The 25,512-nt window shown below is 43.8% G+C and overlaps 1 protein-coding gene across 2 annotated transcripts in view; it reads left to right on the top strand.

Annotated features, from left to right (window-relative positions):
* The window catches only part of BTC (betacellulin), a 30,646-nt gene extending 5,134 nt beyond the window's left edge, over positions 1–25,512 (top strand). The window contains exons 2-7 of one of the 2 annotated variants that reach the window (XM_084857473.1): positions 2,381–2,479; positions 13,708–13,825; positions 15,549–15,695; positions 16,649–16,756; positions 19,888–19,926; positions 25,218–25,512. In XM_084857473.1, coding sequence (XP_084713599.1) covers positions 2,381–2,479; positions 13,708–13,825; positions 15,549–15,695; positions 16,649–16,754 — 470 coding nt within the window. In that variant the 3' untranslated portion in view covers positions 16,755–16,756; positions 19,888–19,926; positions 25,218–25,512. Of the gene's footprint in view, positions 1–2,380; positions 2,480–13,707; positions 13,826–15,548; positions 15,696–16,648; positions 16,757–19,887; positions 20,460–25,217 lie in introns of those variants that run through there. The other variant, XM_084857472.1, reaches the window with a different exon arrangement.

The following is a 25,512-nucleotide window of genomic DNA, read 5'->3' as shown; positions in this document are numbered from 1 at the left end:
TAGCATGTAGTTATCTTGTTTAAATATAAGGAAAAAAACAAAGGTACTGAAAATCGCTGACACACACTAATTAAATTTAGCAATCCAAAGGACTGTGCATGATATTTATTTATTTAGTTACAACATTTATATACTGCTCCACATCTAAACAGATTCCAGAGCAGTGAACAACAAGAGATAAAATGAACAAAAGATAAAAAGAATGAAACATGATTAAAATTATTCTTTAAAAAACAGAATGCCAATCAAATTGAGGCTGGTTAACCAAGGAAGGCTTCCTAGAAAAGAGCTGTTGTCAGGAGGCACCAAAAACAACCCAGTGTTGGCACCTGCCTGACCTCCAGAGGCAGGGAGTTCCATAGGAAGGGAGCTACCATACCGAAGGCTCTTCTCCGGGTAGATTCCAGTCCTGCCATAGGTCCATGTGGCACTACCAGGAGCATGTCCTCTGATGACCTTAACCATCAGGCAGGTTGGTAAGGGAGAATGTGCCCTCTCAGGTATCCTACTCCCAAGTTGCTGAGGGCTTTGTACACTAGTACCAAAACCTTAAACCTGGCCTGGTAGCAAATAGGCAGCCAGTGCAGTTCCCTTAGCAAAGGAGTTGCACACTGTAAAGGGGCAGCTCCTGACAACAGCCGAGCTGTTGCATTCTGCACTAGCTCCAGCTTCTGAACCAGCCTCAAGAGCAGCCCCACATAGAGTGCATTGCAGTAATCCAGTCTTGAGGTTAATGCTTGTACCACTGTGGTCAAGCTATCCCTGTGCAGGAGAGGCTGTAGCTGGTGAACCAGCTGAGGCTGGTAAAAGGCACTCTGAGCTGCTGCGGCCACTTGGTCCTCCAGTGACAGTGATGGATCTAGGAGTACCCCCAGACTATGAATTATGATATGCTGACAACCACTCATCTATTTCAACATACTTTTAACTCTCTTCCATTAAGGTTATCGGAGCACCCTCAGTTTATTGTCGCTACTTAATAGTTCCATTTCACCCTGAGACATATATGTATTTCAATGACTTATATGTATTTTCTCACAAACTTCCTAGGGATAATCACCTGAAAAAGAGTAATTCCAACTTTGAAACTGCCAGGTTTGCTTAATTTTATATTTACAATCATTGTTCATTGTTACGTTTGAACTTACGAAAGGGAAGAGTTGCCACAGAAAAATTAAGCACTGGAAAAATTTTCCGCCCCCCCATCACTGAGAGGGTGGAAGTGTAAGGTCCCAGTTGTATCAGTAGATTCCCCCCCCCCCCCGTGAACTACCTGTGTTTGAGCCCAGATTATATTGAAAAACTAAGTTGAAATGACTTGACTAATCCAAAGGGTTTTTTTCTCTGTTTCTCAGTGGGGTGGGAGAGTGGGTTTGGGCTGCTGTTCTGGCCTTCCGTGCCCCTGGAGCTTTGGTTGACTACTAGCACCTCTTGGCCTCAGTTTGTTTTCATCAGTTGCCGGTGGAAGAAGAGTACTCCTAGTATCTTACCATTGTTAATATGGGACGCAAGCAAGCATTTTGTGGGATCATGAAGTAACAGTACTTTAAAAAATACAGACAGAGTAGAAAAAAATTATTTTCCCCACCCCTTATATGCCATCTCCTTTAGTCTTCGGGTGCATCCAGACAGATGGCTCTTAGCACTAATAAATCATTGCTCTTCCGCTTTAAGGTACAAGCAGAAATGCAACTTACTTTCTACACTATCAGGGATAATGTGCATTTTCTGTGCGTATGTCCCAGTATGTTCCATCCACACCAAGGCCCTTAGCACTACTCTTCTGTCTTTTTTGAGGGGTATGGTTTTGATGTCAGGAGTGACTTATCACAGCTCAGCACACGTTCACACATTCCTTTTCAACAGACATCATTTTTCATAGTCATTTATCTATTTATTTTTTAATCTGTCTTTTAAATAACGCCAAAACACTTTCCAGCTGTATATATTTATAATGTGAGGATAGGTGGGCTAGCAACAGTTTATGGACTGGCTTGCAAGGCTGTGTAACTGGTGAACAAGAGGCATCCTTGAGGCTAGTTTATATACAGCACAATCCTGTGCATGTTTACTTAGAAGTCAGTCCCAACTGTGTTCAGTGGGGCTTACTCCCAAGTATGTGTGCATAGGATTGCACCCTTAATGGAGAATCTACTGTTACCCTGGAATTTGCCTTCCATTTTAGCATTATATTTAACTACGGTTAGGAATAACATGATGAAACATGGGACATATCTTGAAATAGGAGAGGAAAGCTGTCCTTGCTTCTGTACTGCCATGCTTGGTGGAACGTGATTGTAATGTGAGTCAGTAGCTCCTTAAAATATATTTGTGTAATGCCTTTGCTTTCTCTCTCCCACCCCACCCTTGACGGCTGAAGGCCTTGCCGTTTTCAATTGTGTGACTGGTAATGGAAATGCAACAACTGATCATGAAGCCAAGAGGCTGTCCTGCAGCTACCCACATGGAAACTGTACAGGTAACATAATGGATTATAGTAGCCTGTGAGGTTGCTGAACACATTGGTCATAACAGAGAAGAGAACCTGCTCCTCAGCCATGACTCTTGTGTAGTTAGTGTACAACGGAACAAATTTGCGCAGTAATTACATGGAACTAACAATCTGTGTACCATTTTATGGCATTGACAAATGGAAATCAGTGTGTAGACCAGTTACATTTATTTTACAATAAAATGTTTGTTACTAATATATCCTACTTTAATGAGGCCTTGAAGAAAAAGTGATAAAGGTTGTTGTTTTCCTGTCTATAAATAACTTTGTATAGATGGCTTGTTAGGACACAATCTTATGCATGTTTAAACAGAAAAAAAGTCCTACAACTCCCAGCATTTCCCAGCCAGCCATGCTGGCTGTAGCATGCTTGGAGTTGTAGGACTTTTTTCTGTCTAAACATGCATAGGACTGTGCCTTTAATAAACAAAGCTTTATTTTGACATTGTAAGTCACACTTTATCCTGGTTGCTCTCTCCATAACTTTTTGGTCACTCTGCCAACTTCCAGCTAATTAACCTATTCATTTTTGGAGTCCTCTGTAGTTTCAGTACTTAAAAGATATGCTATCATCACATGTAGTGATGGCCACCAATTTGGATGGATCTAAAAGGGGATTGGAAAAATTCCTGGAGAAGGCTATCAGTGGCTACTAGTCCTGATGGCTACATCCTACCTCTAGTATCAGAGGCAGTATTCCTGTGTACACCAGTAGCTGGGGAGCATGGGTGGGAGGATGCTGTTGCACTTGTGTCCTGCTTTTGGTTTCCTGGTTGACAGCTGGTTGGCCACTGTGTGAACAGAACACTGGACTAGATGGACCTTGGTCTGATCCAGCAGGGCTCTTCTTATATTTTTATCACATCTTTACCTTATATATGTATTGTATATCTTTATATCTGTGTACACACACACACACACACACACACATATTTAAAAAACAAACAATTGTAGCCTTCTGTGAAAAGCAATCAGTGTTTTAGCAATTTTCAGCAAGTCTTTGAGGGTGCCTGATCTACAGCAGCCTTCCCCAACATGGTGCCCACCAGTTGTTTTGACCTACAGCTCCTACCATTTCTAACCATTGGCTATGCAGGTGCGCACCAGAATGGGGAAGGCTGGTCGAGCTGATCTACATGCAGCGCAATGCTATCTGTCTCTACTCAGAGGTCAGTCTCATTGTATTCCCTAGAACTGACTCCAAGATAAATGTGCATAGAATCCTACACATTTACCTGGGAGTACGTTTTATCCTCTGTTTGATACCTTGTACAGAATTTGAACTTTTTGTAAGTCTTATTTTTTTTAATTGTAAATAGCAATCTTGCAGCCTTTGAATTGAGTTCTAATTGTTCTGCTATGAACCTGACAGATTAAAACAGTTAAATAATGAGACAGCTTCATTGTGTGCAGTGTTTAGAAATCCTGCCACCTCTTTGAGTGTTTTCCTTTGAACTGAATTTACTTCCTCATATATAAAGCAAATGCCTGTATGACATTTCTCCAGCCATTAGCAGCATTCAGAATCAAGCTTACATTTCTAGGTGTTTTCAGTTGCTCCATCCTTTAATTTTGTTTTCACTTCTACATTCCTCAGCTAGCCTTTATTAAGTCTCCATGTTTACCCCTGCTAAAATGTTGTGGTATTCAGCAGTAATAGCTTTGTGTAGACAGCATCTTAATAAACAAAAGTTTTGTTTAAAAATCTAATCAGACAGTATCCAGGCAGCTCTTTCTATATCTCCCTAGTCACTCTATCACCACCCAACTGATTTAACTTATTGACATTTCACAATCTAGGAACAGCACTATAAATTGGCAGATTACTCAACTAAAATGTTAACTGCCAATTAAAATGTAACTCTTAATTGTTTTGGACCAAGATAGAGTCTGTGCAATCATGCTGTGTCAGGTTTGATGAGAGCAAAACTTGAAGATAGCTTTTCGTTTCAGAATATATCCTAGGCAGCAAATATTTTGCATTTCAGGCTGAAATCATGGTTTTCCCTCTTGCAGTAAGAATCCTGGGCAATTCTTGAGATCAAGAGTCCTCAGTTGAAATCAGTGTCAGTGTACACCATTTTAAATATCACTTTTCCACAGTACTGTTGGGAGCTGATCTTGCTGATTTTTGAGGCCATTTAGGCCTGTAATAGAGAATGTTCTATATTTTAATGGATCAATGTAAGTTTGCATTTCCTTTTGTTAGTGATCTCCTAATCAGTGATCCCATCTACTTGGTTCTGCTCAGTGCCTGGGTAGGAGACCACCTTGGTACCCGCAGGTATATTGCCTTGAATTTCACAGAAGAAAGATGGAATGAAAATGTAATAAATAAATAGGTCTAAACTTGTGCCTTGGGCCTTCCCTAGATGAGAAGTAAAATTTAATGCTGATGTAGTCAGCCTGGTATTATTCACAGACTACATTCTTCACATAGTGGCTGCTAATGAGAGAGCTTGAGGATGTTGACAAGGTGGTTGGACTGGTTCACGCAACTGCTTCCATACTGGATCTTTGCCCCTCTTGACTTATAAAAACTGGCAGGGAAGGAACAGCTGGCTGGGCCAGGGAGGTGATGAATGCCTCCTTTCTTGAGGGAGCGGTCCTGGGCCACCTCAAAGAGGCGGTGGTGAGACCACTCCCAAAGAAACCCTCTCTGGACCCAAAAAACCTTAATAATTTTAGGCCAGCGGCAAATGTTCCTTTCCTGGGCAAGGTTCTTGAGTGGGTGGTTGCCAACCAGCTCCAGACACTCTTGGATGAGACTGGTTATCTAGAGCCATTTCAGTTGGGGTTCAGGCCAGGTTTTGGCATGGAAACAGCCTTGGTCGCCCTGTATGATGACCTATGTCGGGAGAGAGACGGGGGAGTGCGCCCCAGTTGATTCTCCTTGATCTCTCGCCAGCTTTCGATACCATCAACCATGGTATCCTTCTGGGGTGATTCTCTGACTTGGAAGTGGGAGACACTGCATTGCAGTGGTTTCACTCCTACTTGGATGGTCGGCTCCAGAAGGTGGTACTTGGGGGATATTGCTCGGCCCCATGGACTCTCCAGTATGGCGTTCCACGGGGGTCAGTTTTGTCCCCCATGTTATTCAACATCTACATGAAATCATTGAGTGCGGTCATCCGGAGTTTTGGAGTGTGCTGTCATCAGTAAGCTGATGACATGCAGCTCTGTTTCTCCTTTGCATCTTCTTCAGGTGAGGCTGTGGATGTGCTAAATCGGTGCCTGGCTGCGACAATGGAGTGGATGAGGGCTAATAAACTGAAAGTTAATCCAGACAATACTGAGATGCTGTTAGTGGGTGGCTGTTCTGACCAGATGGGGGATACTCAACCTGTTCTGCAGGGGTGTTGCTACATTCTTAAAAGATCTGGGGCACAGGCCCATAACACAAATTTGCATACTGAGTTTAAGCGCACATCTAATATAAATGTGTATGTGTCTGTGGTATGTACATGCGGTGTCCTTGTGTGTGTGTGTGTGTGTGTGTATAGATTACATACATAAGAAGTGTGCACTGACCCCCCCCCACCCCACTTCGACTCAGACCCCAATTCAGCGTTTTGGAAAACATCCCGCTTCTGCTCTGGCCAATTTGTAGTGGGACCACTTCAGCTCAGCACCAAACCTGAGTCAGTGTTTGTAAAAATGAATCTTTATGCTTCCTGTTGACTACCATGGGAAATTAGAAAAAAACTGTAACTTTTTTTCTCTTTGTCAGAACTGGATGATAATTTCAGGCGGAGTAGCCCCCTAGAAGGGGATTACACCTGCCCAATGTCAGAGAAATAGGTGCAGGGTTTATATTCTGATTTTCTTTTAAAGGGAACTGCCAATAACATTTTAATTCCTTGGAAGAACTGGATAAAAAATTCAGGATTCATTGCCCCATCAGAGGAGATCCTGTCTGCCAAATTTCAGAATGATAGCCACAGGGGTTTTTGTGCAAGGGTGGCCTTGACATTTTGAGGTCTCCAAAAGAGGACATACTTATCTCCATATGTTCCTTGTGGACCATTGTTCTGAAAATTACAGACAGCCTAGAGTTGTCCCTCAGTAAGAAACCAGCAGAGTTTCAGAAGGATAGGTGCAGCAGTTCATGTGGAAGGGGAGTTCTCCAATTTGGGGGAAGGAGTGATTTCCTTTCCCTTCCATTCGCCCCTTCCCCAATAGTTTCTGAGTAAATTTGTATGAAAATGCACAGGTCATTAGAGGTGTTCCCCAGAAAAGAAACCTCAGTGTTTCTGAAGGATAGACATGCATGCAAATTTAGAATGACTAGAATTTATTGACATTTCACCAATGTTAGCAGCAGGGGAACATGGGTGGGAAGGTGCTCTTGCACTCATATCCTGCTTGTGAGTTTCCTATGGGCATCTGATTGGCCACTGTGTGAACAGAATGCTGGACTAGATGGACCTTGGTCTGATGCAGCACAGCTCTTCCTATGTTCTTAAATATGAGTGCCTCTGAGCATGTGCGGAATGCTTTTCTTTCACCACTGGGCACTTACATTCTCCCCCTACCAATTTTATTCCCCTTCATGCAACCATCCCTCCTCATCCTACCATCCTCCAGCAACTCTTCATAAAAACAGATGTCCTGTTTTGTGTAACTCTTCTCTACCTCCTCCTTGTTTTGCACAAGCTCTCATTTTATCTTCCTCCCCATAACTTCATTTGTGCCAAGACTTCACCAGGATTCAGCCAATGAGTCCGTTTTCAAAACTAGGGCTAAGTTATGAAGAAACTCTGAGCATGTACTAAATGCCTTTCCCTCACCACTGAAGCTAGAGTTCATGCAAAAGAACCTCAAACCCACAAATGACAAGACATGCATAGGACTGACTGAAAGGGTAGTCACTTCATTAGACGGAATTGGGTAGGCGCTGTGTTAAGCTTGCAGTGCCACGCTCACAAATCAGGACTTATTTCTGAGTAAACATGCAGAACATCAAGGTGCAAACCTCCCTGCAAAAGTCACTTGTGCTGGAACCCTATGCACACTTTCCTGAGGGTAAGCCTCATTAAACATAATGGGACTTTTCAGTAGGCATACATAAAAACAGGCCAAAAACTCCTGTTTTTTTTTTAATTAAAGCTTTCTGTTCATAGGAACATAGGAAGCTGCCTTATACTGCATCAGACCCTGGGTCCATCTAGTCCAGAATTGTTGACACTGACTGGCAGCAGCAGCTCTCCAAAGTTTCAGGCAGGGTTCTTTCGTAGCCCTACCTGGAGATGCTGGGGATTGAACCTGGGACCTTCTGCACGTCAAGCATGTGCTCTGCCACTGAGCTACAGCCCTTTCTATTGCTGGATAATGGCAACTGACAAACAAAACAGCCCCAGATTTGTTTCTCTGCAACCGTGTGAACCCACTTTTCTCAAAGACTTGAGTGAGGAGAAAAACCAGCCTTCTTGTCTAGTTGTATAAAGTGAAATACAGTTCAGAACTTCTCTTGCCCACCGAAGAGAATTCACTTTAAAAATTCCCCAAGATATATGCTCTGGGTAGAATAAAGAAGAGAAAGAGAGAACACGATAGGGGAAGGAAGAAAAGAAGAATGGTGATTGGAAATATGTGTGTGTGTGTGTGGGGGGGTAGTAGAGAGAATTCCCTAAACCAAGTGGCTCCTTTCAGGGAGGTAGTACTTCAGAGGAATTTAGGAGGCTGTGCAAGGTTTGTAAGGATTGCATGTACTTAAATGAACTTTATGAGGTGAGGTGGCTGAGGGCTTTTTCTAGCTTTTTAAAAGCCTATTGAAAAGCCCCAGCAGTTCCTTGATCATGACGCCACATAGTCCTAACCCTCCCTTTGGGATTATTTGAGTCCTACAGCTATTTAGGAGGAATTAAAGTGGAGGGGGAGAAAGAAGTTTGTGGAGGCTGATTGGATCCATTGTTATACTGAAGCTACTAAACTTCTGCAGAAGGCAAAGTTTCCAGTTTGGGGCAGTAAAATCAGATACTGTGTCTACTCTGCCCACCCAACCCCAAAGTATGGGAGTTTTAAGTGCTGTATGATCTGTGAGAGTGGGTTTTTAGGTAGTGCATACTCCACTTTTCTTGTTTCATGTGCCCCTGACTGACCAAAGCGATTTCATAAAAATCTGGATATAACCAGAAAGTGCTTCTCATTCCATTATCATGTAGATTGGGCCCCTGTGGTTACCCATTTCCCTGGCAAAGCTACATCTTTGCTTCAGCTCTTTGAGAATATTCAGTTTAAGAGATCTCCTTTGATGAGATTGTAATCTTGCTGTGTTTCTGGCTTTGCATTCATAACAAGGTGTCATTTAGTATCCAGTGTAGTAACCCTATCTGCACAGCTAATTATTCTTTTGTTAACGGCATTAACTTTTAACCCCTGTGATGATAGTTCCCGGAATGGAAGAGAGCTTAGTTTTCCATTCTCTTGTGCTGCTGGATTTCCAAAGGGTATGTCGCAGATCATTCAAGACTTCATAGTTCAGTTTTCAGGCACTGTAGCCTTCATAAATACCAGATGTAGCTGACATTTTATATGCGTTTAGCACAATTAGATAACCTTGAACATATGTAGGAGCACTCTGCAACTTAATTTGAGAATAACTATCAGTAATAAGTACCTTAAACTGAATATGTAAAACTGTCCTGAGTAAATAATGATTAGTAAGGAATAATGTCTTTTCAAAGTTTTAAAAAGGCAATTGTATTTTCTCCAATTACAAATTAGAAATAATTGAATGTATCAGCTTGTTTACCCAGTTCTTACAAATGATTTTCTTTGCATATGGCACATGACCTTCCATCAGGGTAGAGTTATAATTTGAGCTGTGCTTGGCAACCTAGTATTGCTGGCAACTGCCTCTTGATCATATATAAATACGTACTGCAAAACATCAGTGAAGTTGTACTGAGGATTTTAAAAGATGGGGTCACTGAAGTGTGAAAGCTTCAAAATTTAATAAACAAAACCTACTGCTTGTTCTTAGAACAGAAGAGCATCACACGAGCAGCAAATACTGTGTTTCTGTTTTCACGGAAACTCCTTTGAAACTATGCAGCTGCCAGTGCCTTGGTACAAACAACTTGTTGGGCATTTGAATGGTGGAGTACTGGCATGCCCCCTCTCCTCCACTCTAAAGAAGATAAAGTACGCGAGTTGGGTGTTCCACACCAGTGCCCACTCACGCATGGGGGTAACTGGTTCATCAGTGATCTGGCATTAGGGGTGAGCAGTGAGGTCTCTCCAAACTGGGAGAATGGGCATCAAAATGGCCGATGCAGCTGAATGTAACCAAGTGTAAAGTGATGCACATTGAGGCAAAAAAATCGCAACCTCACATATACGCTAATGGGGTCTGAGGTGGCAGTGACTGACCAGGAAGGGGATCTTGGGACTGCGGTGAACAGCTCAATGAAGGTGTCAGCCCACTTTGTGGTTGCTGTGAAAAAAGCAAATTCCATGTTGGGGATCCTTAGGAAAGGAATAGAAAATAAAACTCCCAGTATTATAATGCCTTTATACATATCGATGGTGTGACCACACTTGGAATACTGCATAGAGTTCTGGTCACTGCACCTCAGAAAGGATATTGAAGAGCTGGAGAAAGTGCAGAAAAGGGCAACCAAAACGATCAAGGCACAGGAGCAACTCCCCTATGAGGAAAGGTTAGGGGCTTTTCAGATCAGAGGAGAGGTGACTAAAGGGCATGACAGAGAGATATAAAATTATGCATGGTGTGAAGAAAGTGGATTGGGAAAAGTTTTTCTCCCTTTCTCATAATGGAACCTGGGGGTTGTTCAATGAAGTTAAATAGTGGAAGATTCAGCACAGATAAAAGGAAGTACTTCTTCACACAGCTCAGAACCAAGTGAATTTGCCACCACAAGATGTAATGATGGCCACCAACTTGGATGGCTTTAAAAGGGGATTAGACAAATTCATGGAAGAGAAGGCTGTTGATGGTTACTAGTCATGATAGTACATCATGATATTACATCCAGTATGAGAGGCAGTATGCCTCTGAAGAGCAGTTGCTCTTGGAACACAAGTGGGAGAGTGCTTTTGCGTTTTTGTTCTCGTCGTTGATCACATGAGAACAGAATTCTGGTCTAGGTAGGTCTTTAGACTGTGACTCCTCTTCCTGCCCAGGCTCACTATGGCATCATTAGCTACTCTCAGGCAGGCAGTATTTGCAGCCTGAGGATTGTGAGTGTGCCAGCTGTTTAAAAGTTTGGACATATGAAATCTCCCCTGTTTTAGCTGTGCACTAGGGTCAAATGGCTTTTTCAAATGAGCAGATTAAAACATTTAAGAGACACGTGGCTATTGATTTCAACTGTGCATTGTCAGCTCAGGTTACCTGTGGAAAACCATGGTAAAGTAGAGAGGAGCTGGGCTATCGGTCAAGTGTTTGCCGCTGTTCTGGGGTGAGCCTTCTTTCCTGCCCTGTCAGCCACCCTCTCCTACAATTGCTCTCTGACGCCTCCAACATAGGTCTTGACAGGCCCTGACCAAGTGTCTTTCTAGCAATGTGTGGTTGTGATTGCTGTCCCTAAATGCGCAATTGTAAATGTTGCCATAGTTTCCTTTACGAACAGGGAAATGGGTGTGGTAGTGTTTAGGAGAGGAAGATTAAACTAACCCAAAGACCTGTGGTTCCTGAACGAATCTGAGTGTGTTTGAAAACAGGACTTCCTGCCACCCTGGGAGCATGAGAATAGGGAGAAACAGACCAGAAACAACTTTTTTCAGTGTGGTGTTGTTTTGTTTATATTTCTGTATATATAGTGCCATTAATGTGCATGGCACTATAGAACATAAACACTATAGAAAAAAATAAACAATTCCCTGCCCAGAGGAACTTACAGAGACAACAAGATGGTGATGAAGGTAACAGAAGAAGATAATGTGTGTAGTTCAGTTACATCTTTTCCTTTTATAATATGTATTATATATCTGTTGGGCTTAGTTTCAGTAGGTGATGTGGGCTAACGGGTTAAGCTGAAAGCTTCTCTGAAAAGTTAACCACAAACAACCCACAAAGAGAACCCATGGTTTGTTATTGTGTTGTGAACCATGGGTTGTTCATGGTTAACAAACCATGATTTGTTAGTGTGGCTGGGTTCACACAACACAACAACTCACAGTTTAGTGACAATCCACACTCAACCCATACTCACCCTTGAGCATGGGTTGTCTTGTTGTGTGACCCAGCCGGTGTTTCTACATGCTACGTGGTCATGGTTCCCATTACCAAAGTTACCCCTTGTGTGTTCTAAGTGTGCACAACAGGACACCTGGGAGAGGGAGCCCCATGACCTGTCATCTGAAGTATGATCTTGCTGTCTGGGCACTAGGCTGCAGAGTTAGTTTGAATCTACTCCATCCTAATGGAGTGGGTAGAACAGGAGGAGATGGGGGGGGGGTGCTCTCCCATGAAGTTCAGTGGAAGTGTTAGAACTTAAACATCTCTTTTGTTGGCTTAATGGCCTAGAGAGGGTCTATGGGAATATAGGAAGTGCTATAAGTCTGCTCCCCTCCCAGTATGTTTCAGTCTCCTTCCTGTTTGGGGCCTTTGGCCAGCAAAGTTACCCATACTGGTAGGGATATATTGGCATAGTTTTCCGCTGCTGTATCTCAGTTATGCAGGCATCAGCCCACTGGTGGTGTCTTGAGATATATGTATGTATGTATGTATTTATTTATTTTAAACATTTCTTGGCTGCCTTTCAGGCAGAAGCCCTCCCAAGGCAGCCCACAGCAATAAAATACATAGAGTTAAAATATGGGGGAGCAATCCTTTAGCCACTAGACAGTGGCTAGATGGCCATAAGATATCTTGTTTTCTGGAAACTGATCTCTGAGCGTGGGCTCCAAGGTCAGTTCCTGGAGAACTGCCTTGGAGGCAGCATGGAACAGCCCCGTCCTCCATGCTCACAAGAGGAGTGCAGAGCGGCTGAAAAAAAGGACATGTCTGGCAGCGTAACAGGGCGGGGAGGGCAGAAATGCCTGTACGACACATCCAATGTGTCCCCTGCTCAGCCCTCCCACGGCTAGACAGTTGCAATTGGCTGTCTAGCCAAAAATGCAGGGCAGGAGAAGTGTGGAGGGAACGATCCCCTCTGTGCTTCTCCTGCCCTGCATTGGATAGGCAGTCGCCTCCGAGTTCGGAGGCGGCCACCTATCTGGATAGGATTGCACCCTAAAAGAGATAAAAACGATAAAACAAGAATAAAACCAGCAACAACAATATACCATTGCAGGGGGCTTTTGCTACATCCCAGAGTTCCCCAGCCAGTGCATCTGGAGCATAGGGGTTGTATCCAATGGTGTCCTTCACCCAGCAGAACAGATGCTGTTGACAGATCAAATTCCCCCTCTCCCTATATGGCCCCCACATCTGCTCTAGAGGGGACGCTGCATGAGGGAGGATGGCGAGGATAACTCATGCTGAGCGAATGGACTTCTGCTTGTGCAATGTTGGATTTAGCCCTAGGATTGCACCATTAGTGTGTGTGTGTGCGTGTGCACACGCACCTCCTGGGCTTAATTTTAGTTTATTCCGTTGTCTACTGTGTACTCTGACTTCTGGAATGTACTTATTATGGGGCTCCTTGGCCTAAAACCAGTCCCAGGCTCCTCCTTCTGCATTTGGTACCTTTCACGAAAAATCATATTTATTTAACACAGTAGTTCTCCAATGCGAAGTTTCAGCTTGAAATTCCCTCCCCCAGAAAGGGAGCCAGTGTTATAGGAAGCGGGGACTTCTCTACCAGGCTTGGGAGGGCTAACTAGCAGGGGCCTATTTCTGTGGTTACTATTTCTGAGGGCGACCACCACAGGCAAGGGCAAAAACAAAATGTAAAAATGCACTCAAAGGTCACTGCTACTAGTGAACTCTTCCAAACCCATTAGAGAATTTCACCCCTGAAATAAACAGTGACCCTCCCTACAAATTTGCCAACCATGAATGGGGGGGGGGGCATTTTTGCCCAACTCTGTTTGCTCAACTTTTTCTACTCACCAGTAATGCTCAAAGCAACATACAAGATATTAAAACGCTCTCATCTGTGAACAACTGTTGAAATAGAAAAAGTATTAAAAAATAGCAGAGCAGCGTAGGTCCGGCAAGTCACTTGGGTGCATTGCCTTTGTGGTAGAACTTAATGTATTTTTCACTTTTTTATTTCTAGATGGCACCACAGGATTGAGGCAGAGGGGGCATTTTTCTAAGTGTCCTGAGAAGTACAAGCACTACTGTATCAAGGGAAGATGTCGTTACATTGCAGTAGAACAAACACCAGCTTGTGTGTACGTCTTAAGTTCCAAAACACTGGAAAAAATGTCATTTACCCAGAGATAAGTTATGACATGACAGACTCTCTGGAAATATTTTGCTAATGGCATATTTCTTAATTGAGCCTGTTCTTTGTCAGCTTTCAGTTTGGGGGCTTATTCCAAAGTATCAACAATATTTTGGAAGGCATAACTTGGACTGAGATATAGAGTGTGAACATTTTGAGTCTATTTCAAGTCTGGATCTCTCCCCAAATTGGCTCTAATCTCAGTGAGTGATCAAAATCATTCCCACCAGAGGATGATTTCTACTGAGTGGAGCATTTGTGGGGGTGACAGTATTTGGAAAAGGAAGTTTTCCTTTTCAGAGGGAAACTGGAGGTATTGGATTTGGAACTGAGAGACCCTGGGCTTGTTCATATGTTGTTTGCTCCCAAGGATTTTACCTGGGGTGACATCTGGAACTGGCCTTGCACTCATAGGCTTTCTTCACATGGAGCTTTTATCCTGCGATTGAGGTTGCTCCTTCATGGAAGTTTGCGGGCTCTTTACATGACGCTGTGAATCTCCAAGGCGTCTCCTGTGCTAAATGCCCTTTCTTCTGTTTTTAAATAGATCGCAGATAATGAGCTTTCAAATTACCCCGTTGTGTTCCATTTGAGTTTCCTCCATGAAAAGAGGAAAAGTGGCAAGAAGAGGAGCGAGATCAATGAAAGATAATGGAAGACTCAGATATGGGGAGAAGGAGGGGGAAAGGGGAGGGGGGAAAACGGGGGGGGGGAATGAAGTCGTTTTGATCCTGCATTTAAAACGGAAGCAGAAAGCCCCATTTTAAATGCAGGTTTTTAGGCTGGTGTAGAGATGCCCATACGCACCCTTTGTCTTTCCCTTAACGTGGGGAGAATGTAACAACGGAACTGGGAGATCTTGTGTGTGAATAGATGCATAATATTAAAGGAAACGTGGGGGAAGCACAGTATCGTAAATTAGCCACCTCCACCTCACTGCGCTCGGGGAGGTTCAGTCTGGATCCCACCCAAGGTACAATATATGGGTCTAGAGGAGGAAATTGACAAGCGAACATCGGAGCTCCTCAAAACACCACATAACAAGTCACACCTCATCATAGTCGAACACTGTGTGGAGCGTGGAATTCTGGAGAACGGCTGCAAGGGATACGTTTTTTTTTCAGTGCTGATGGGGTGCATTTGACTACACCGGTTGATGGAGGGTTAAAGGAGCTTCTGGACCTCAGTTTAAAGTTTACATTTGACAGTTATAAACAATAATATTTTAAAACTAAGGTACAATAGAGATAAAATATCAAAGTTCAAGCAAAGCAATAAAAGCTCTGAAACAGCAGAACCAAACCTAATTAGGTACAGCATATCCTATGGGGCAGTAATAAAAGGCTCATAAAACAGAGGCGTTTCAGCCTGGTGAGCCTAGGTGGTGAATTCCATAGCTGTCGTGTTGCCATGAAAAAGGCTCCTCTCCCGGATTTAACTGCACAGTACTGGAACTTGAAGGATAGTGCAGGGTAAGCAATATGAGATTTGCTTAATCCTCCCCACAAATGAGGTGGGCAACAGGATGATAAATGCAAGACTTTCTGATCTGCCTGTAGGCAAAGTGTCTGCTTGGCATTGGGGCCAGCTGGCAAGCCATGCAAGGAAGGAGCTCTGTTTGCAATGCACTTTGTGTATCGTTCTTTATGTCTCCTGTCTTTCCTTTACAGCTGTGAGAGAGGTTACACTGGTGCAAGATGTGAGAGGCTGGACCTGTTTTACCTGAGAGGAGATCAGGGTCAAATTGTAGTGATTTGTTTGATAGCTGTGATGGTGTTGCTTATTGTCCTGATTGCATGTACATGCACTTGCACTCAGTAAGTATATCTGTGTGAAACCATATGGGGTTCATTTTGGTGTCTTTTGGCTTCTGTATAAACAGTTGTAAACAGCTGTTCATGTAGCTATAAATTTTTAAGGGGGAAATGTTGGTTGCCCCTTTTGATGTTGTCTGGGCCTGGGTTTCCAGACCCAGGACCAACTTTTAACCCTAGCCAGAAACATGAAACCCACTGCTCGCTCATGTCCTGCTTCTGGGCTTCCCACAGGCATCTGGTTGGCCACTGTAGGAACAGGATGGTGGACTAGATGAGCCTTTGGTCTGATCCAGCAGGTTCAGTTTGTGACCGTTTTTACATGTACAAGCCAGATCTACCCCATCCTCTTCTTGAACTTTTCAGTCTTGGTTCCTAAACGTAGGGTTTTACATTTATCTGTTGAATTTCATCTTGTTGGTTTTGGCCCAGTGTTCCAACCTCTCAAGAGCATTTTAAATCTTGATTCTGTCTTCTACGGGGTTAGCAATCCCCTCCCCCCTTTTGTGTCATGTGCAGATTTGGTAAGCATCCTTCTCCGTCCTCATCCAAGTCACATAAAAATATTGAATAGCACAGGGCCTAGGAAAGAGCCCTGTGGCACTCCACTCAATACTTCCCTCCAAGCTGACACAGAATAAAAGATTAATTTGATTGACTTGAGGTGATGAGTGGCCACAGGAAGGTACACAACATTCCTTTTACTTTGATGGGGTGTGTATGCCATGGTAGATATGAGATAAAGTCCTGTTTAGTTACCCCCAGAGTAACTAACTGGTTTCAATTTGATGCACCACATTTGTTACTAAAGGTCACCTTGGAAAGATTATATAGATTTATTAGAAATCAGTAGTGTGTAAGATGTTGTATATGTTGGTCAAATTAATCAATTTCTTATGTTATGTACTACATTTGCACATAAACACACAGATTAATTTCGCAACTTGCTTTTCAAGTTACTGTCGAAAGAGACGTAGGAAGAGGAAAGAGGAAGAAACGAGAACCCTTGATAAGGAACTGCCTATTAAAACTGAGGATATTCTAGAAACCAACATTGCATGAAGGTAAGGAAGCCTCAGGACTGCTATGCTTCTTTGAAGCTACAAATAAAATGGTAGAATTAGCTGTTCTTTTTTGTTTTTCTTCAAACAAGGAGCCAGTCTACATGGCCAATTTCATACAAAGGGAGAGCACGTCAGGGTTGTTTGTGACAGATGATACTGTCGCCAATCCACAGCCAACCAGCAGCTTGCCTCTTGAACAGCCACATTTTTGGAAAGTCCTTTTAGTCTGTATTTTTTACTTAAAGCAGTTCCTGCACGGTTCTGCTGCAGTGGGTCCTGTCCCCCTGCATTAAATTCTGGGTGTGCCTCTGTGATGTGGCTGTGACCTGGCAGTGATGTGGTCAAGGGGTGGGGCTGCCCCTTCCCCCCCATTCACTCTTTTTCCCCATTGGCAATAGGGCGCACAGTCTGCAGACTGTGTTTCCCATTCAGATTACCGCAGTTGTGCATTTTCAAGGAGTCAGGGTAGCAAAGTAGTTGCTTTCGCCAGTCAGAGTAACTAGCCTGCCTTTCCAGTTCATAAAAGCGCTACAGTGCTGTTCCTAGCCTTCACAATTGCACAATAGTAGCTTTCACCATTTATAATAACTAGCCCCTATTTCCCATTCATAAAAGTGCACTTCCTGTCCTCCCCCCATCAGCCTCCAGTCAGTTAAGTTCGAATATGATCCTGGTATAAGATTGAGCAAGTGCACACACATACACCCAGCAATCCCAGGCTACACAGAAAATGGGGTGGGAGGAGGGGAAGGCTCATGGTATATAAAAGTTCCAGCCATGGAAAGGGAATGCAGACAGAGCAAGCTGCAATCCTCTGTGCTCTTCCCAGGGAGTAAGTCCCGCTGAATACAGTGGGACTTACTCCTGAGTAAAAAGACGCAGGATGACACTTCATGGCTGCGAAACTCAGGCATACTGCCTCCCTTGAACGGTGTGAGGTTTACTTCTGAGTAGACACATGCATAGGACTGAGCTGCATGGAACTAAAGCGGGGAGGGCTCCCAGTGCTGGCCGCCCCTTCTCGGTCTGCTCCCTGAAAAGAAAAGTATTTACTCTTCAGCAGATCGCAGTAACACAACTGCAAAATGCCACTACTGAAGGCTCCCAATACTGCCCCCCTCCCTCGCCTTCCCATCTGTGTATTCGTCATTGTGCACGACATATTGTGAATAGCTAGCCCAGGGAAGGACATTCTGCATGAGGGGAATGGGGCTGAAGTTGCCTTCCTCTGCTGGCCTCCGCTTCCCCGGCCCCGAACTCTTGTTTCTTCAGGAAAACTGCCTCCTCCTCCTTCCCACACGCACGCAGGGGGGAGCGTGGACAGGGGCAGGGAACAATCCTCTCTCATTCACTGAGCAGTGTTGATGCTGTTCATTCCCACCTGAAATGAGAAGTGCTTTTATGTGACCAGTGAAAGAGGGTTTTTAGGTGCTGTATACTCCACTTTTCCTGTTTCGTGTGCCCCTGACGGACCAAAGCGATTTCAAGAAAATCTGGATAGAACCAGAAAGCTCTTCTCGTTCCTTTGTAGATCCCTCAAGGCTGGTTATTTTATTCCTTAAGTGTGAGCTTGTTTTATGTACTTTGGGGTCACAACATCCCAGTTTGAATGCACTTTTATAAAGTTATAAAACACAGGGATAAAAGTTATAAACACAGGGATGTTTCTATAGCAACCATAGAATTCCAAAAATGCTGTTTGCAAAATTTTCAGCTTTTTGCCCATGTGTTTTGTAACTTACATAAATACCTTTCCAACAGGAGCATACACAATCAATCCACTGGGAATAATGAGGTTTGTTCTCTTTTATGATGGCATCCATTTTAATGACACAGCTATGAACCACAGATTGTAGTTTCATAAAACTACAATCCCCATGATCCTTGCAGGAAAGGACACTTCAGAGCATGCTCAGAAATGTCAACTTCATCATCCAGGCAGGCAAGATGGAGGCCTGCTCCGCTAGTGAGCAAGCCTCCCTCCCACTACTGGCTCCCTCTCCCACAGTGCAAGCAAAACTAAGGGCACAATCCTATGCTTGTTTAGACAGAAAAAGTCCTACAACTCCCAGCATGCCCTGCCAGCATGGATAGCTGGGGCATGCTGGGAGTTGTAGGACTTTTTTCTGTCTAAACATGCATAGGTTTGCGCCTTAAAGGGCTTGCACTTTCCCCTTCTCCGTACTTTAGGTAGCAAAGGGGGTGGAGACAGTTGGAATTTTATAATCATTCCTTCAGACTGCTCACAAAAGCCCTCAACTTGTTTTGTGAGTAATCAAAGGTTTCTCACAAACACCTGATTGCTTTTGAGGCAGGGGCAAACAGGTGGATGCTCTCCCATCTCTAATTAGCCCAACCTCTGAGGTAATGGGAGACACCTTCACACACACGCACGCACGCACGGCACGTCTCTGCTTGTGAATAGGTCATATTATTTGTTCGTTATGAGCAAAATCCAGTCATCTACCAACCCATCTGAGGTGGCAACCCTTCTGAGGTGGTGTGTGGTAAATGGCCAGCTTCTTGTGGTGAATGAGTCTCACAACCTACTCATGGCTTTTCCTTCATAACAGGCTGAAGAAAAAAGTAGCCACCATGGGCCCAAACTAGTTCTAGGGTGCTTCTAGGTTGAGGGGCCCTTGCACTAACAGCAAGAGGGTGTTGTGCAGTTATTTCATCTTTTCTTGCTTAATGGATTTGCCATGGAAAGAAAAAAAACAAAGTGGAGGGAAAACATGGGAGGGTCATTATCTGGACCCCCTGTACAATTCTGTGAATGAGGCATAAAAGCCTTGTCTGGACACACCCTTAGAGGCCTGCTGTGGCACTCTTTCCCCTTTTTATAAACTAATTTTACAGGAACAGTTTGGTCTCATCTTCACTTTGCTTCAGTTATGATGGGAAATTTTAAAATACAGTTTGAATCTTGGTTCAGAATTTAAAATGTGTTCCAGTGGGATAACTACATGCATGCTGCTCTGAGCTTAGTGGAGGAAGGATGGGAAAAATGCAGTCCTATGCAGGCTTACCTAGAGTAAGTGACTGCAGTCAACACACCAGGTCTTACTTCTGCATAGGATTGAGCTTCACAATAAATATTCTGACAGTTACTTTCTCTCTTAACCCCACAGATTGTCAAAGCTGCCTGCTGGCAGGTTCCAGACGCACAAGTGCGTGTTTCCTCTTGATGACTTCCATGAGGGCTAGTGACTTGAAAATAAATGTAGATAAATGAACACAGGTGTACCATTTACCGTTCAACTGCAACTTTTTATTTTATGAAACCAGATAGAATTGTCTAGCGTGGGAAAGCCAGGAATTTTCAGAAGTGTGAAATCAGTTTAAGTAGTGCAACTCTTCACATTCTCTTGAATGCTCTTGTAACCTCCTTGCATTAAAGGGAAACAGGTATTCTGTTTATAATGAGCACAGATAGTATCTATCTAGTAGTATTTTCATATATAGCAAAATTATTGAATCAGATCTTGCCTTCAGGAGCAAATATAATGGGCAACTAGGCCTGAATGTTGTATTTTTAAAAATAGCTATAACTTTAATTGATGGTATAATGTGTTTTCTGTGTTTATGTAGGAATAATATTTCATATTGGCTATTTTCAAAACATCTGACCTCTCATGTTTTGCTTTGACATAATATTGACTGATGTATTATAATTGTAATTAAGAGGTTTTGGAAAATTTCAGTGTTCTGGATATGTTGTCTCTTAGGTCTTTCTAAGACACAAAGGATAGGTTGAGTAGGTGATCTCTGGTGGGCATCTTAAGCTTCACATAGCATTTTAGTATTGCTCCGAGACAATGGAAACAGCAAAGTGTCCTGTGCACTTCTTAAGACTGACAAATGTATGCCACAATAGGATGCAAAGGTGCCCCAGGACTATCTTGTTGCTAAAGTATCAAAGCAGTATATTTTATTACAAGACCACATTGCGTTGGAGACCTCTCCACATGATCAGTCAAAGTGTGCCTCAGTCACATGGTAGCTTTTGTACTGTGCTCCTTTAGGTCTTTTGTTCAGTGGTGTCCCTACACAACAGATGGACGGGAGGGGGAATAATTTCACTATCTTGAAGTACAGCCAAAGTGATAGTTGCCATTCCCCTGCCCTTCCTATTAAAAAACTGTCAGATCAGGGGTAGGCAGGAGGTGTATCAGGATCTCCTGGGAGATATTTGGCAACTTGCAGTGGTTTGGCAACAATTCCTGACTCCCTGTTGTTTAAAAATAGTAACAACAAGATGATTCCCTCCTCCCTACCAAATTATACTGCTGAAATTAAGCGCTACACCACACGAGGCTAAAATCCCACATCCTTGTCAGGGCTTCTGCTTCCGAATTCTTTGCAGGATTAAGATAGGCTCCTTTACACAGGCGGACATGTGCTTTGAATTGGGGAATTCCTTTCTTGGAAAGTTCTGTATGTTTCATTTTACAGCCACTAGATGGTGCTGCGGTTATGGCAGAACTGCGCAATTACATACAGCCAGAATGTCAGATTAATGTTCCTTATCGGGTTATCCCTGATCTTTTACAAAGTGGGATAAAGGTCAGAAAGCGTGGGAGACATCCTAGAGGTTGATGATGTCATGTAAAGGACCCGCAAACTTCCGTGAGTGACCAATCATGAGCGTGAAATAAAAGTCTCATGTAGAAATGCTCTAAGAAAGGTGGGTGAGTGGAAAGAGAAGAATGGATTCTTGTTTAGAAGGACTGTCAGCCCTTTTGAGTTGTGGTACTCAGAACAAATTCCTGAGCTCAGCTTTCTTTAACTCTTGAGTTTGTCTTTTGCATAAGGCTCTGGTTGGTGGATCTTGTGGTTTTATTAAAAACAAAGTAGATTTTGCAAGCCTGAAATATGTCTGTCCCTGGTCTAGATGGTTGCCCCCAATGCAGAAGAAGTGGAAGGCGAGTCCTCCAAAGAAAGTTGGTTTGTGTTTTCTAAACCATCTAAGAGTTTCTAAAATGGCACCACACCCTGAGGGAGGACAGGTGGCCTTGGTGCCCTCAGACTTCGCCTGGGTGGGGCCTGGCTCAGTGGCAGCAGCCTGCCTCCCCAGGTGATTATGCCTCTCTACCTTACTTTGGTGGTGGAAGATGGCATCCCAGCAAAAAAAAAAGTACTGCTGCTGGCACCAGCCATTTTAATTCTTCCACAGTGCCTCTGGGGGCCCAACACAGCATTGCTCCAGGGCCCCAGAGGGCATTGTTGGGGAGTTAAAATGGCTGGCATCAGCCACACACTGCTGGGCTCCAGAGCTGAGGGGGCACGAGGCCTAGGTGTCTATAGCCAGAATTTGGGCTCAGTCACAACATAGGTTGTTGGGGGCCCTTCTGAGGGCTTGGGCTATTAGCAGCTGCTCAATGGTGCTGGCCCCTGATGCTGGGCCTGCTGTAAATATTATGGCTAGATGAAGCCTCCTCTGCTAACACCAAGCCTGCTGTTAATCACTGTAATCACTTCCATCCTCAAAAGAATGGAATAATTTTGTTCAGGTATGTGATGGGAAAGTTGTTGCTTATTACAAAAATAACGGGTCTGTGATATTTCTGGAACCTCATTCTCTACAGCAAGCTTGAATGCGCTATTCTGGGGAGGAGTACTGCATTACTTTTCCCCACATACATTTCTAGGAAATGTGATGTTCTCAATGGAATGGCAGCCTTGAGAAGAAGACACCTGGACTGTATTCATCAACATGAAAAACAGTGGTTAATTTCTTGTGTAAACCTCTGTGGAGAGGCCTTCTTTATTTTTATGTGTATATAGCTCCTGCATCAATGTGTAAAATGGTAACTAGAATTTAGGGATATCTTCTAGACAGCTAGGGAACTTTCTGTACTGTTGATAATTAATAGGCAATATTAGGAGAAATCAAAGCCCCCCAATTTTTAAATATTCTTGTCCACACCACAGGACAATCAGTTCTCACCATACTTTATATGGAGTAAGAGTGCGTGTGTGTGTGTCCATGTGCGTGCATGCATTCAGTGTCAAGGAACACAAACCTAAGAAAGCATTTTAGATTTTCTTTAATGCGTCTTTCCCCACTTGCAGTTGGAGGGTTTTAATGGATTTTCAATTAAACAGTAGTTTCAAAACCACTGACTCCAATCTGCAAAAGGATTTCAGATCATCCCAAAAGATCTTCACCCTCAAATCCCATATTTCACCTCAGATCCCATAACTGGAGGAAAATCCATTTTTTACCCAGTAGCAACCAAACAGCACACTGGCTTTTCTGAGCCAGACCTAATAACCATACTCTGAATGGCCACTCTATCTGATCAGGTTAGCTTCACTGCCATCATATGGTTATATGTTAGGTTTCAGTCGTATTGAAACAGGACCTCTCCATCGAGTATCCTCCAGTTCTAAAAAGCTTCAATCTCGTTGCTAAATCCTCACTGGGGCTCTCTTCACACCTGGCATTTTATCCCACTACAAACTGGTCCTTTTGATTCCAAATCCTTTCCTGGATTTATACTGGCCCTGTATACAGGCATCTCTCATAGCGCGTCCCTTCGCTCTCTATATATGGCTGGACAGAACAATCAGGACAGAAGAGGGCTGCTGGCTTCATACCCCCTCCCTGATCATTGATTCTTGTAACATGATTGATGGCTCCACCCCATCTCTCCACAGCAGGAGGGAAGTCAGAAGTGGTCTGGATAGCAGGCTATGGGAGCTGGTCCCCTCCTTCCTCCAAGGGAGAGAGAGTCTTCTTGACCCCGAGGTTGCTGCTGCTAAATATGTCCGTGTGTGATGGAATTAAATGCAGTATATTGCTTGCACTACTGAGTTGGAAGGGCATACCAATTTCCAGGTTCTCAACTACAGAAGTAAGAAATCCACAAATGGACTTGTATACAGTCAATGCACCAAACCACCCCCTGCCCCCCGCAGGCGACCACTTCACGGGGGACACCTTCATTACACCTGGCTTGTTCCCCCCCCCATTCTGTTGTTGCTCTTCCCCCTTATTCTGGCTTCCCAATGACCTTGCAGGGTGGGCTAAGAGAAGAGATGGTGGCTGGCTTCCCCCACCCCCTCGCTGTTGTTGCTCTTCCCCCTTATTCTGGCTTCCCAACGACCCTGCAAGGTGGGCTGGGAGAAGAGATAGTGGCTGCCTAGGTAGGCGGAAGTACTATGGAAAACCACCTCAGCATTACTGCCTTATCTAAAACAACTCCACACCCCAAAAGGAAACTATTAAAAATGACCATTCCAAGCTCTGCATGATGAATTTATTCAGGGAGGAGAAAAGGCACTTTTAATACCCACTGAAATCCTAACCGTCAAGCCTTTCTCCTGCATGGCTGAGAAGGGAGACTCCTTTTCAGGAGGAGAAGGAGTCTCAGGAGGAGAAGGAGTCTTTTTTTCCTGCAAGGAAAAAAGCCCATCAATCTGGTGAGCAAAAGGGAGAAGAAGCAGTCAGTGAAGTCAATGGGAGGGGGAGGTTCCAAATAATGCACTGAAGGGGATGGGAGACAGGCTGCTACTCTAAGTAGACTCACAGTGCACCCCTATGCATGCCTACTCAGAAGCAAGCCACACAGATCTCAATGGCACTTACTCCCAGGAAAGGAAAGCCTTACAGCCAATGGGTTTACTCAGAAGTAAGCATTGCTGTGTTCAAGGGGATCTTGGAGCCCCAGTGGAATGGGAGAGAGGCAGAAGCAGTCAGTGACCCCCCTTCCCACCAATTTGTTGTCATGACAATGTTATTCGACACGACCCAGCAACACCCCCTAGCACACGCCCACACAAAGCAGGACAAAGTTCTAAAAGGGAAATACATGGGGGGAAATGATGATTTCAGTTGCAAGCACAGAAAATGCTGAGTTTTCCCCATTCTCAGATAACACAGGAAGAGGGAAGGAAAGTCATGAAATAACAGCAGGAGAACAGAGGTGTCGTCTAAAACTCCCATGAAAACCAGTGATTAAAGAAGAACAATCCTGCAAAAAAAAAAAAACCCTCAGGTGTGAAGAGAACCTGGGAATGCCCCATGGCCTCTCAAGTGTTCTCCCTCTCTCTTCCTGGTGGCCTCATATAGCTAATCCTGTCACTTCCTGCTCAATGAATTCTTTGGACAGGCCCTCTCCATCATGTCTTGATGCATGAAGGCAGGATTCTAATCTGCATTATGACTGCGTCTGCAAAATTGAATGTGTATTAGCAGTGGTGAAGAGCCTCTTGAGTAGAAGAGTGTATAATGTTGTGTATGTCTGCCACCCATGTCACCCCCTCCTGCCTGCAGCACTCTTACTCTTGGACCATTCTCATAATATAGGAGGTAAGAAGGCTCTTGGGACTTGATCAGCCAACCCACCTTGTCCCCTGGAAAGCAGGAAAAGAGAGTATAAGAAGATTGAGCTGGCTTCGTAACTTCCCAGTAAGGGATACATCATTTTTACTTTGTCTTTCTTGCCTTTGATAGAGATGGATCAAGTTGGACACAGAAACAGGGTACATCCTTACAATGCCTGCTGGGCAAAGTGAAGAATCTCCACCAGTATTCTGTAATGTCGTACGAACAATGACTGCGGATGTGTCAATTAGATACACAATCTAATTCAAGCTGCAATCCTGTACCCACTTACCTGGCTGGGAGTAAGTCCCATTTAACTCAGTGGGACTTATTTTTGAGTAGACATGTATAGGATAGCACTAAACAACTGAATTGCTGTATTCTTCCTAAAATACAAATAAATGTCAGCTTTGTAGCAAACATG

Source organism: Heloderma suspectum, chromosome 5 (genome assembly GCF_057233095.1).
Source record: "Heloderma suspectum isolate Gila_16-S chromosome 5, 16-S_ref, whole genome shotgun sequence".
Taxonomy (NCBI): Eukaryota; Metazoa; Chordata; class Lepidosauria; order Squamata; family Helodermatidae; genus Heloderma; species Heloderma suspectum.
This window is presented reverse-complemented; position numbering and strand designations above follow the sequence as displayed.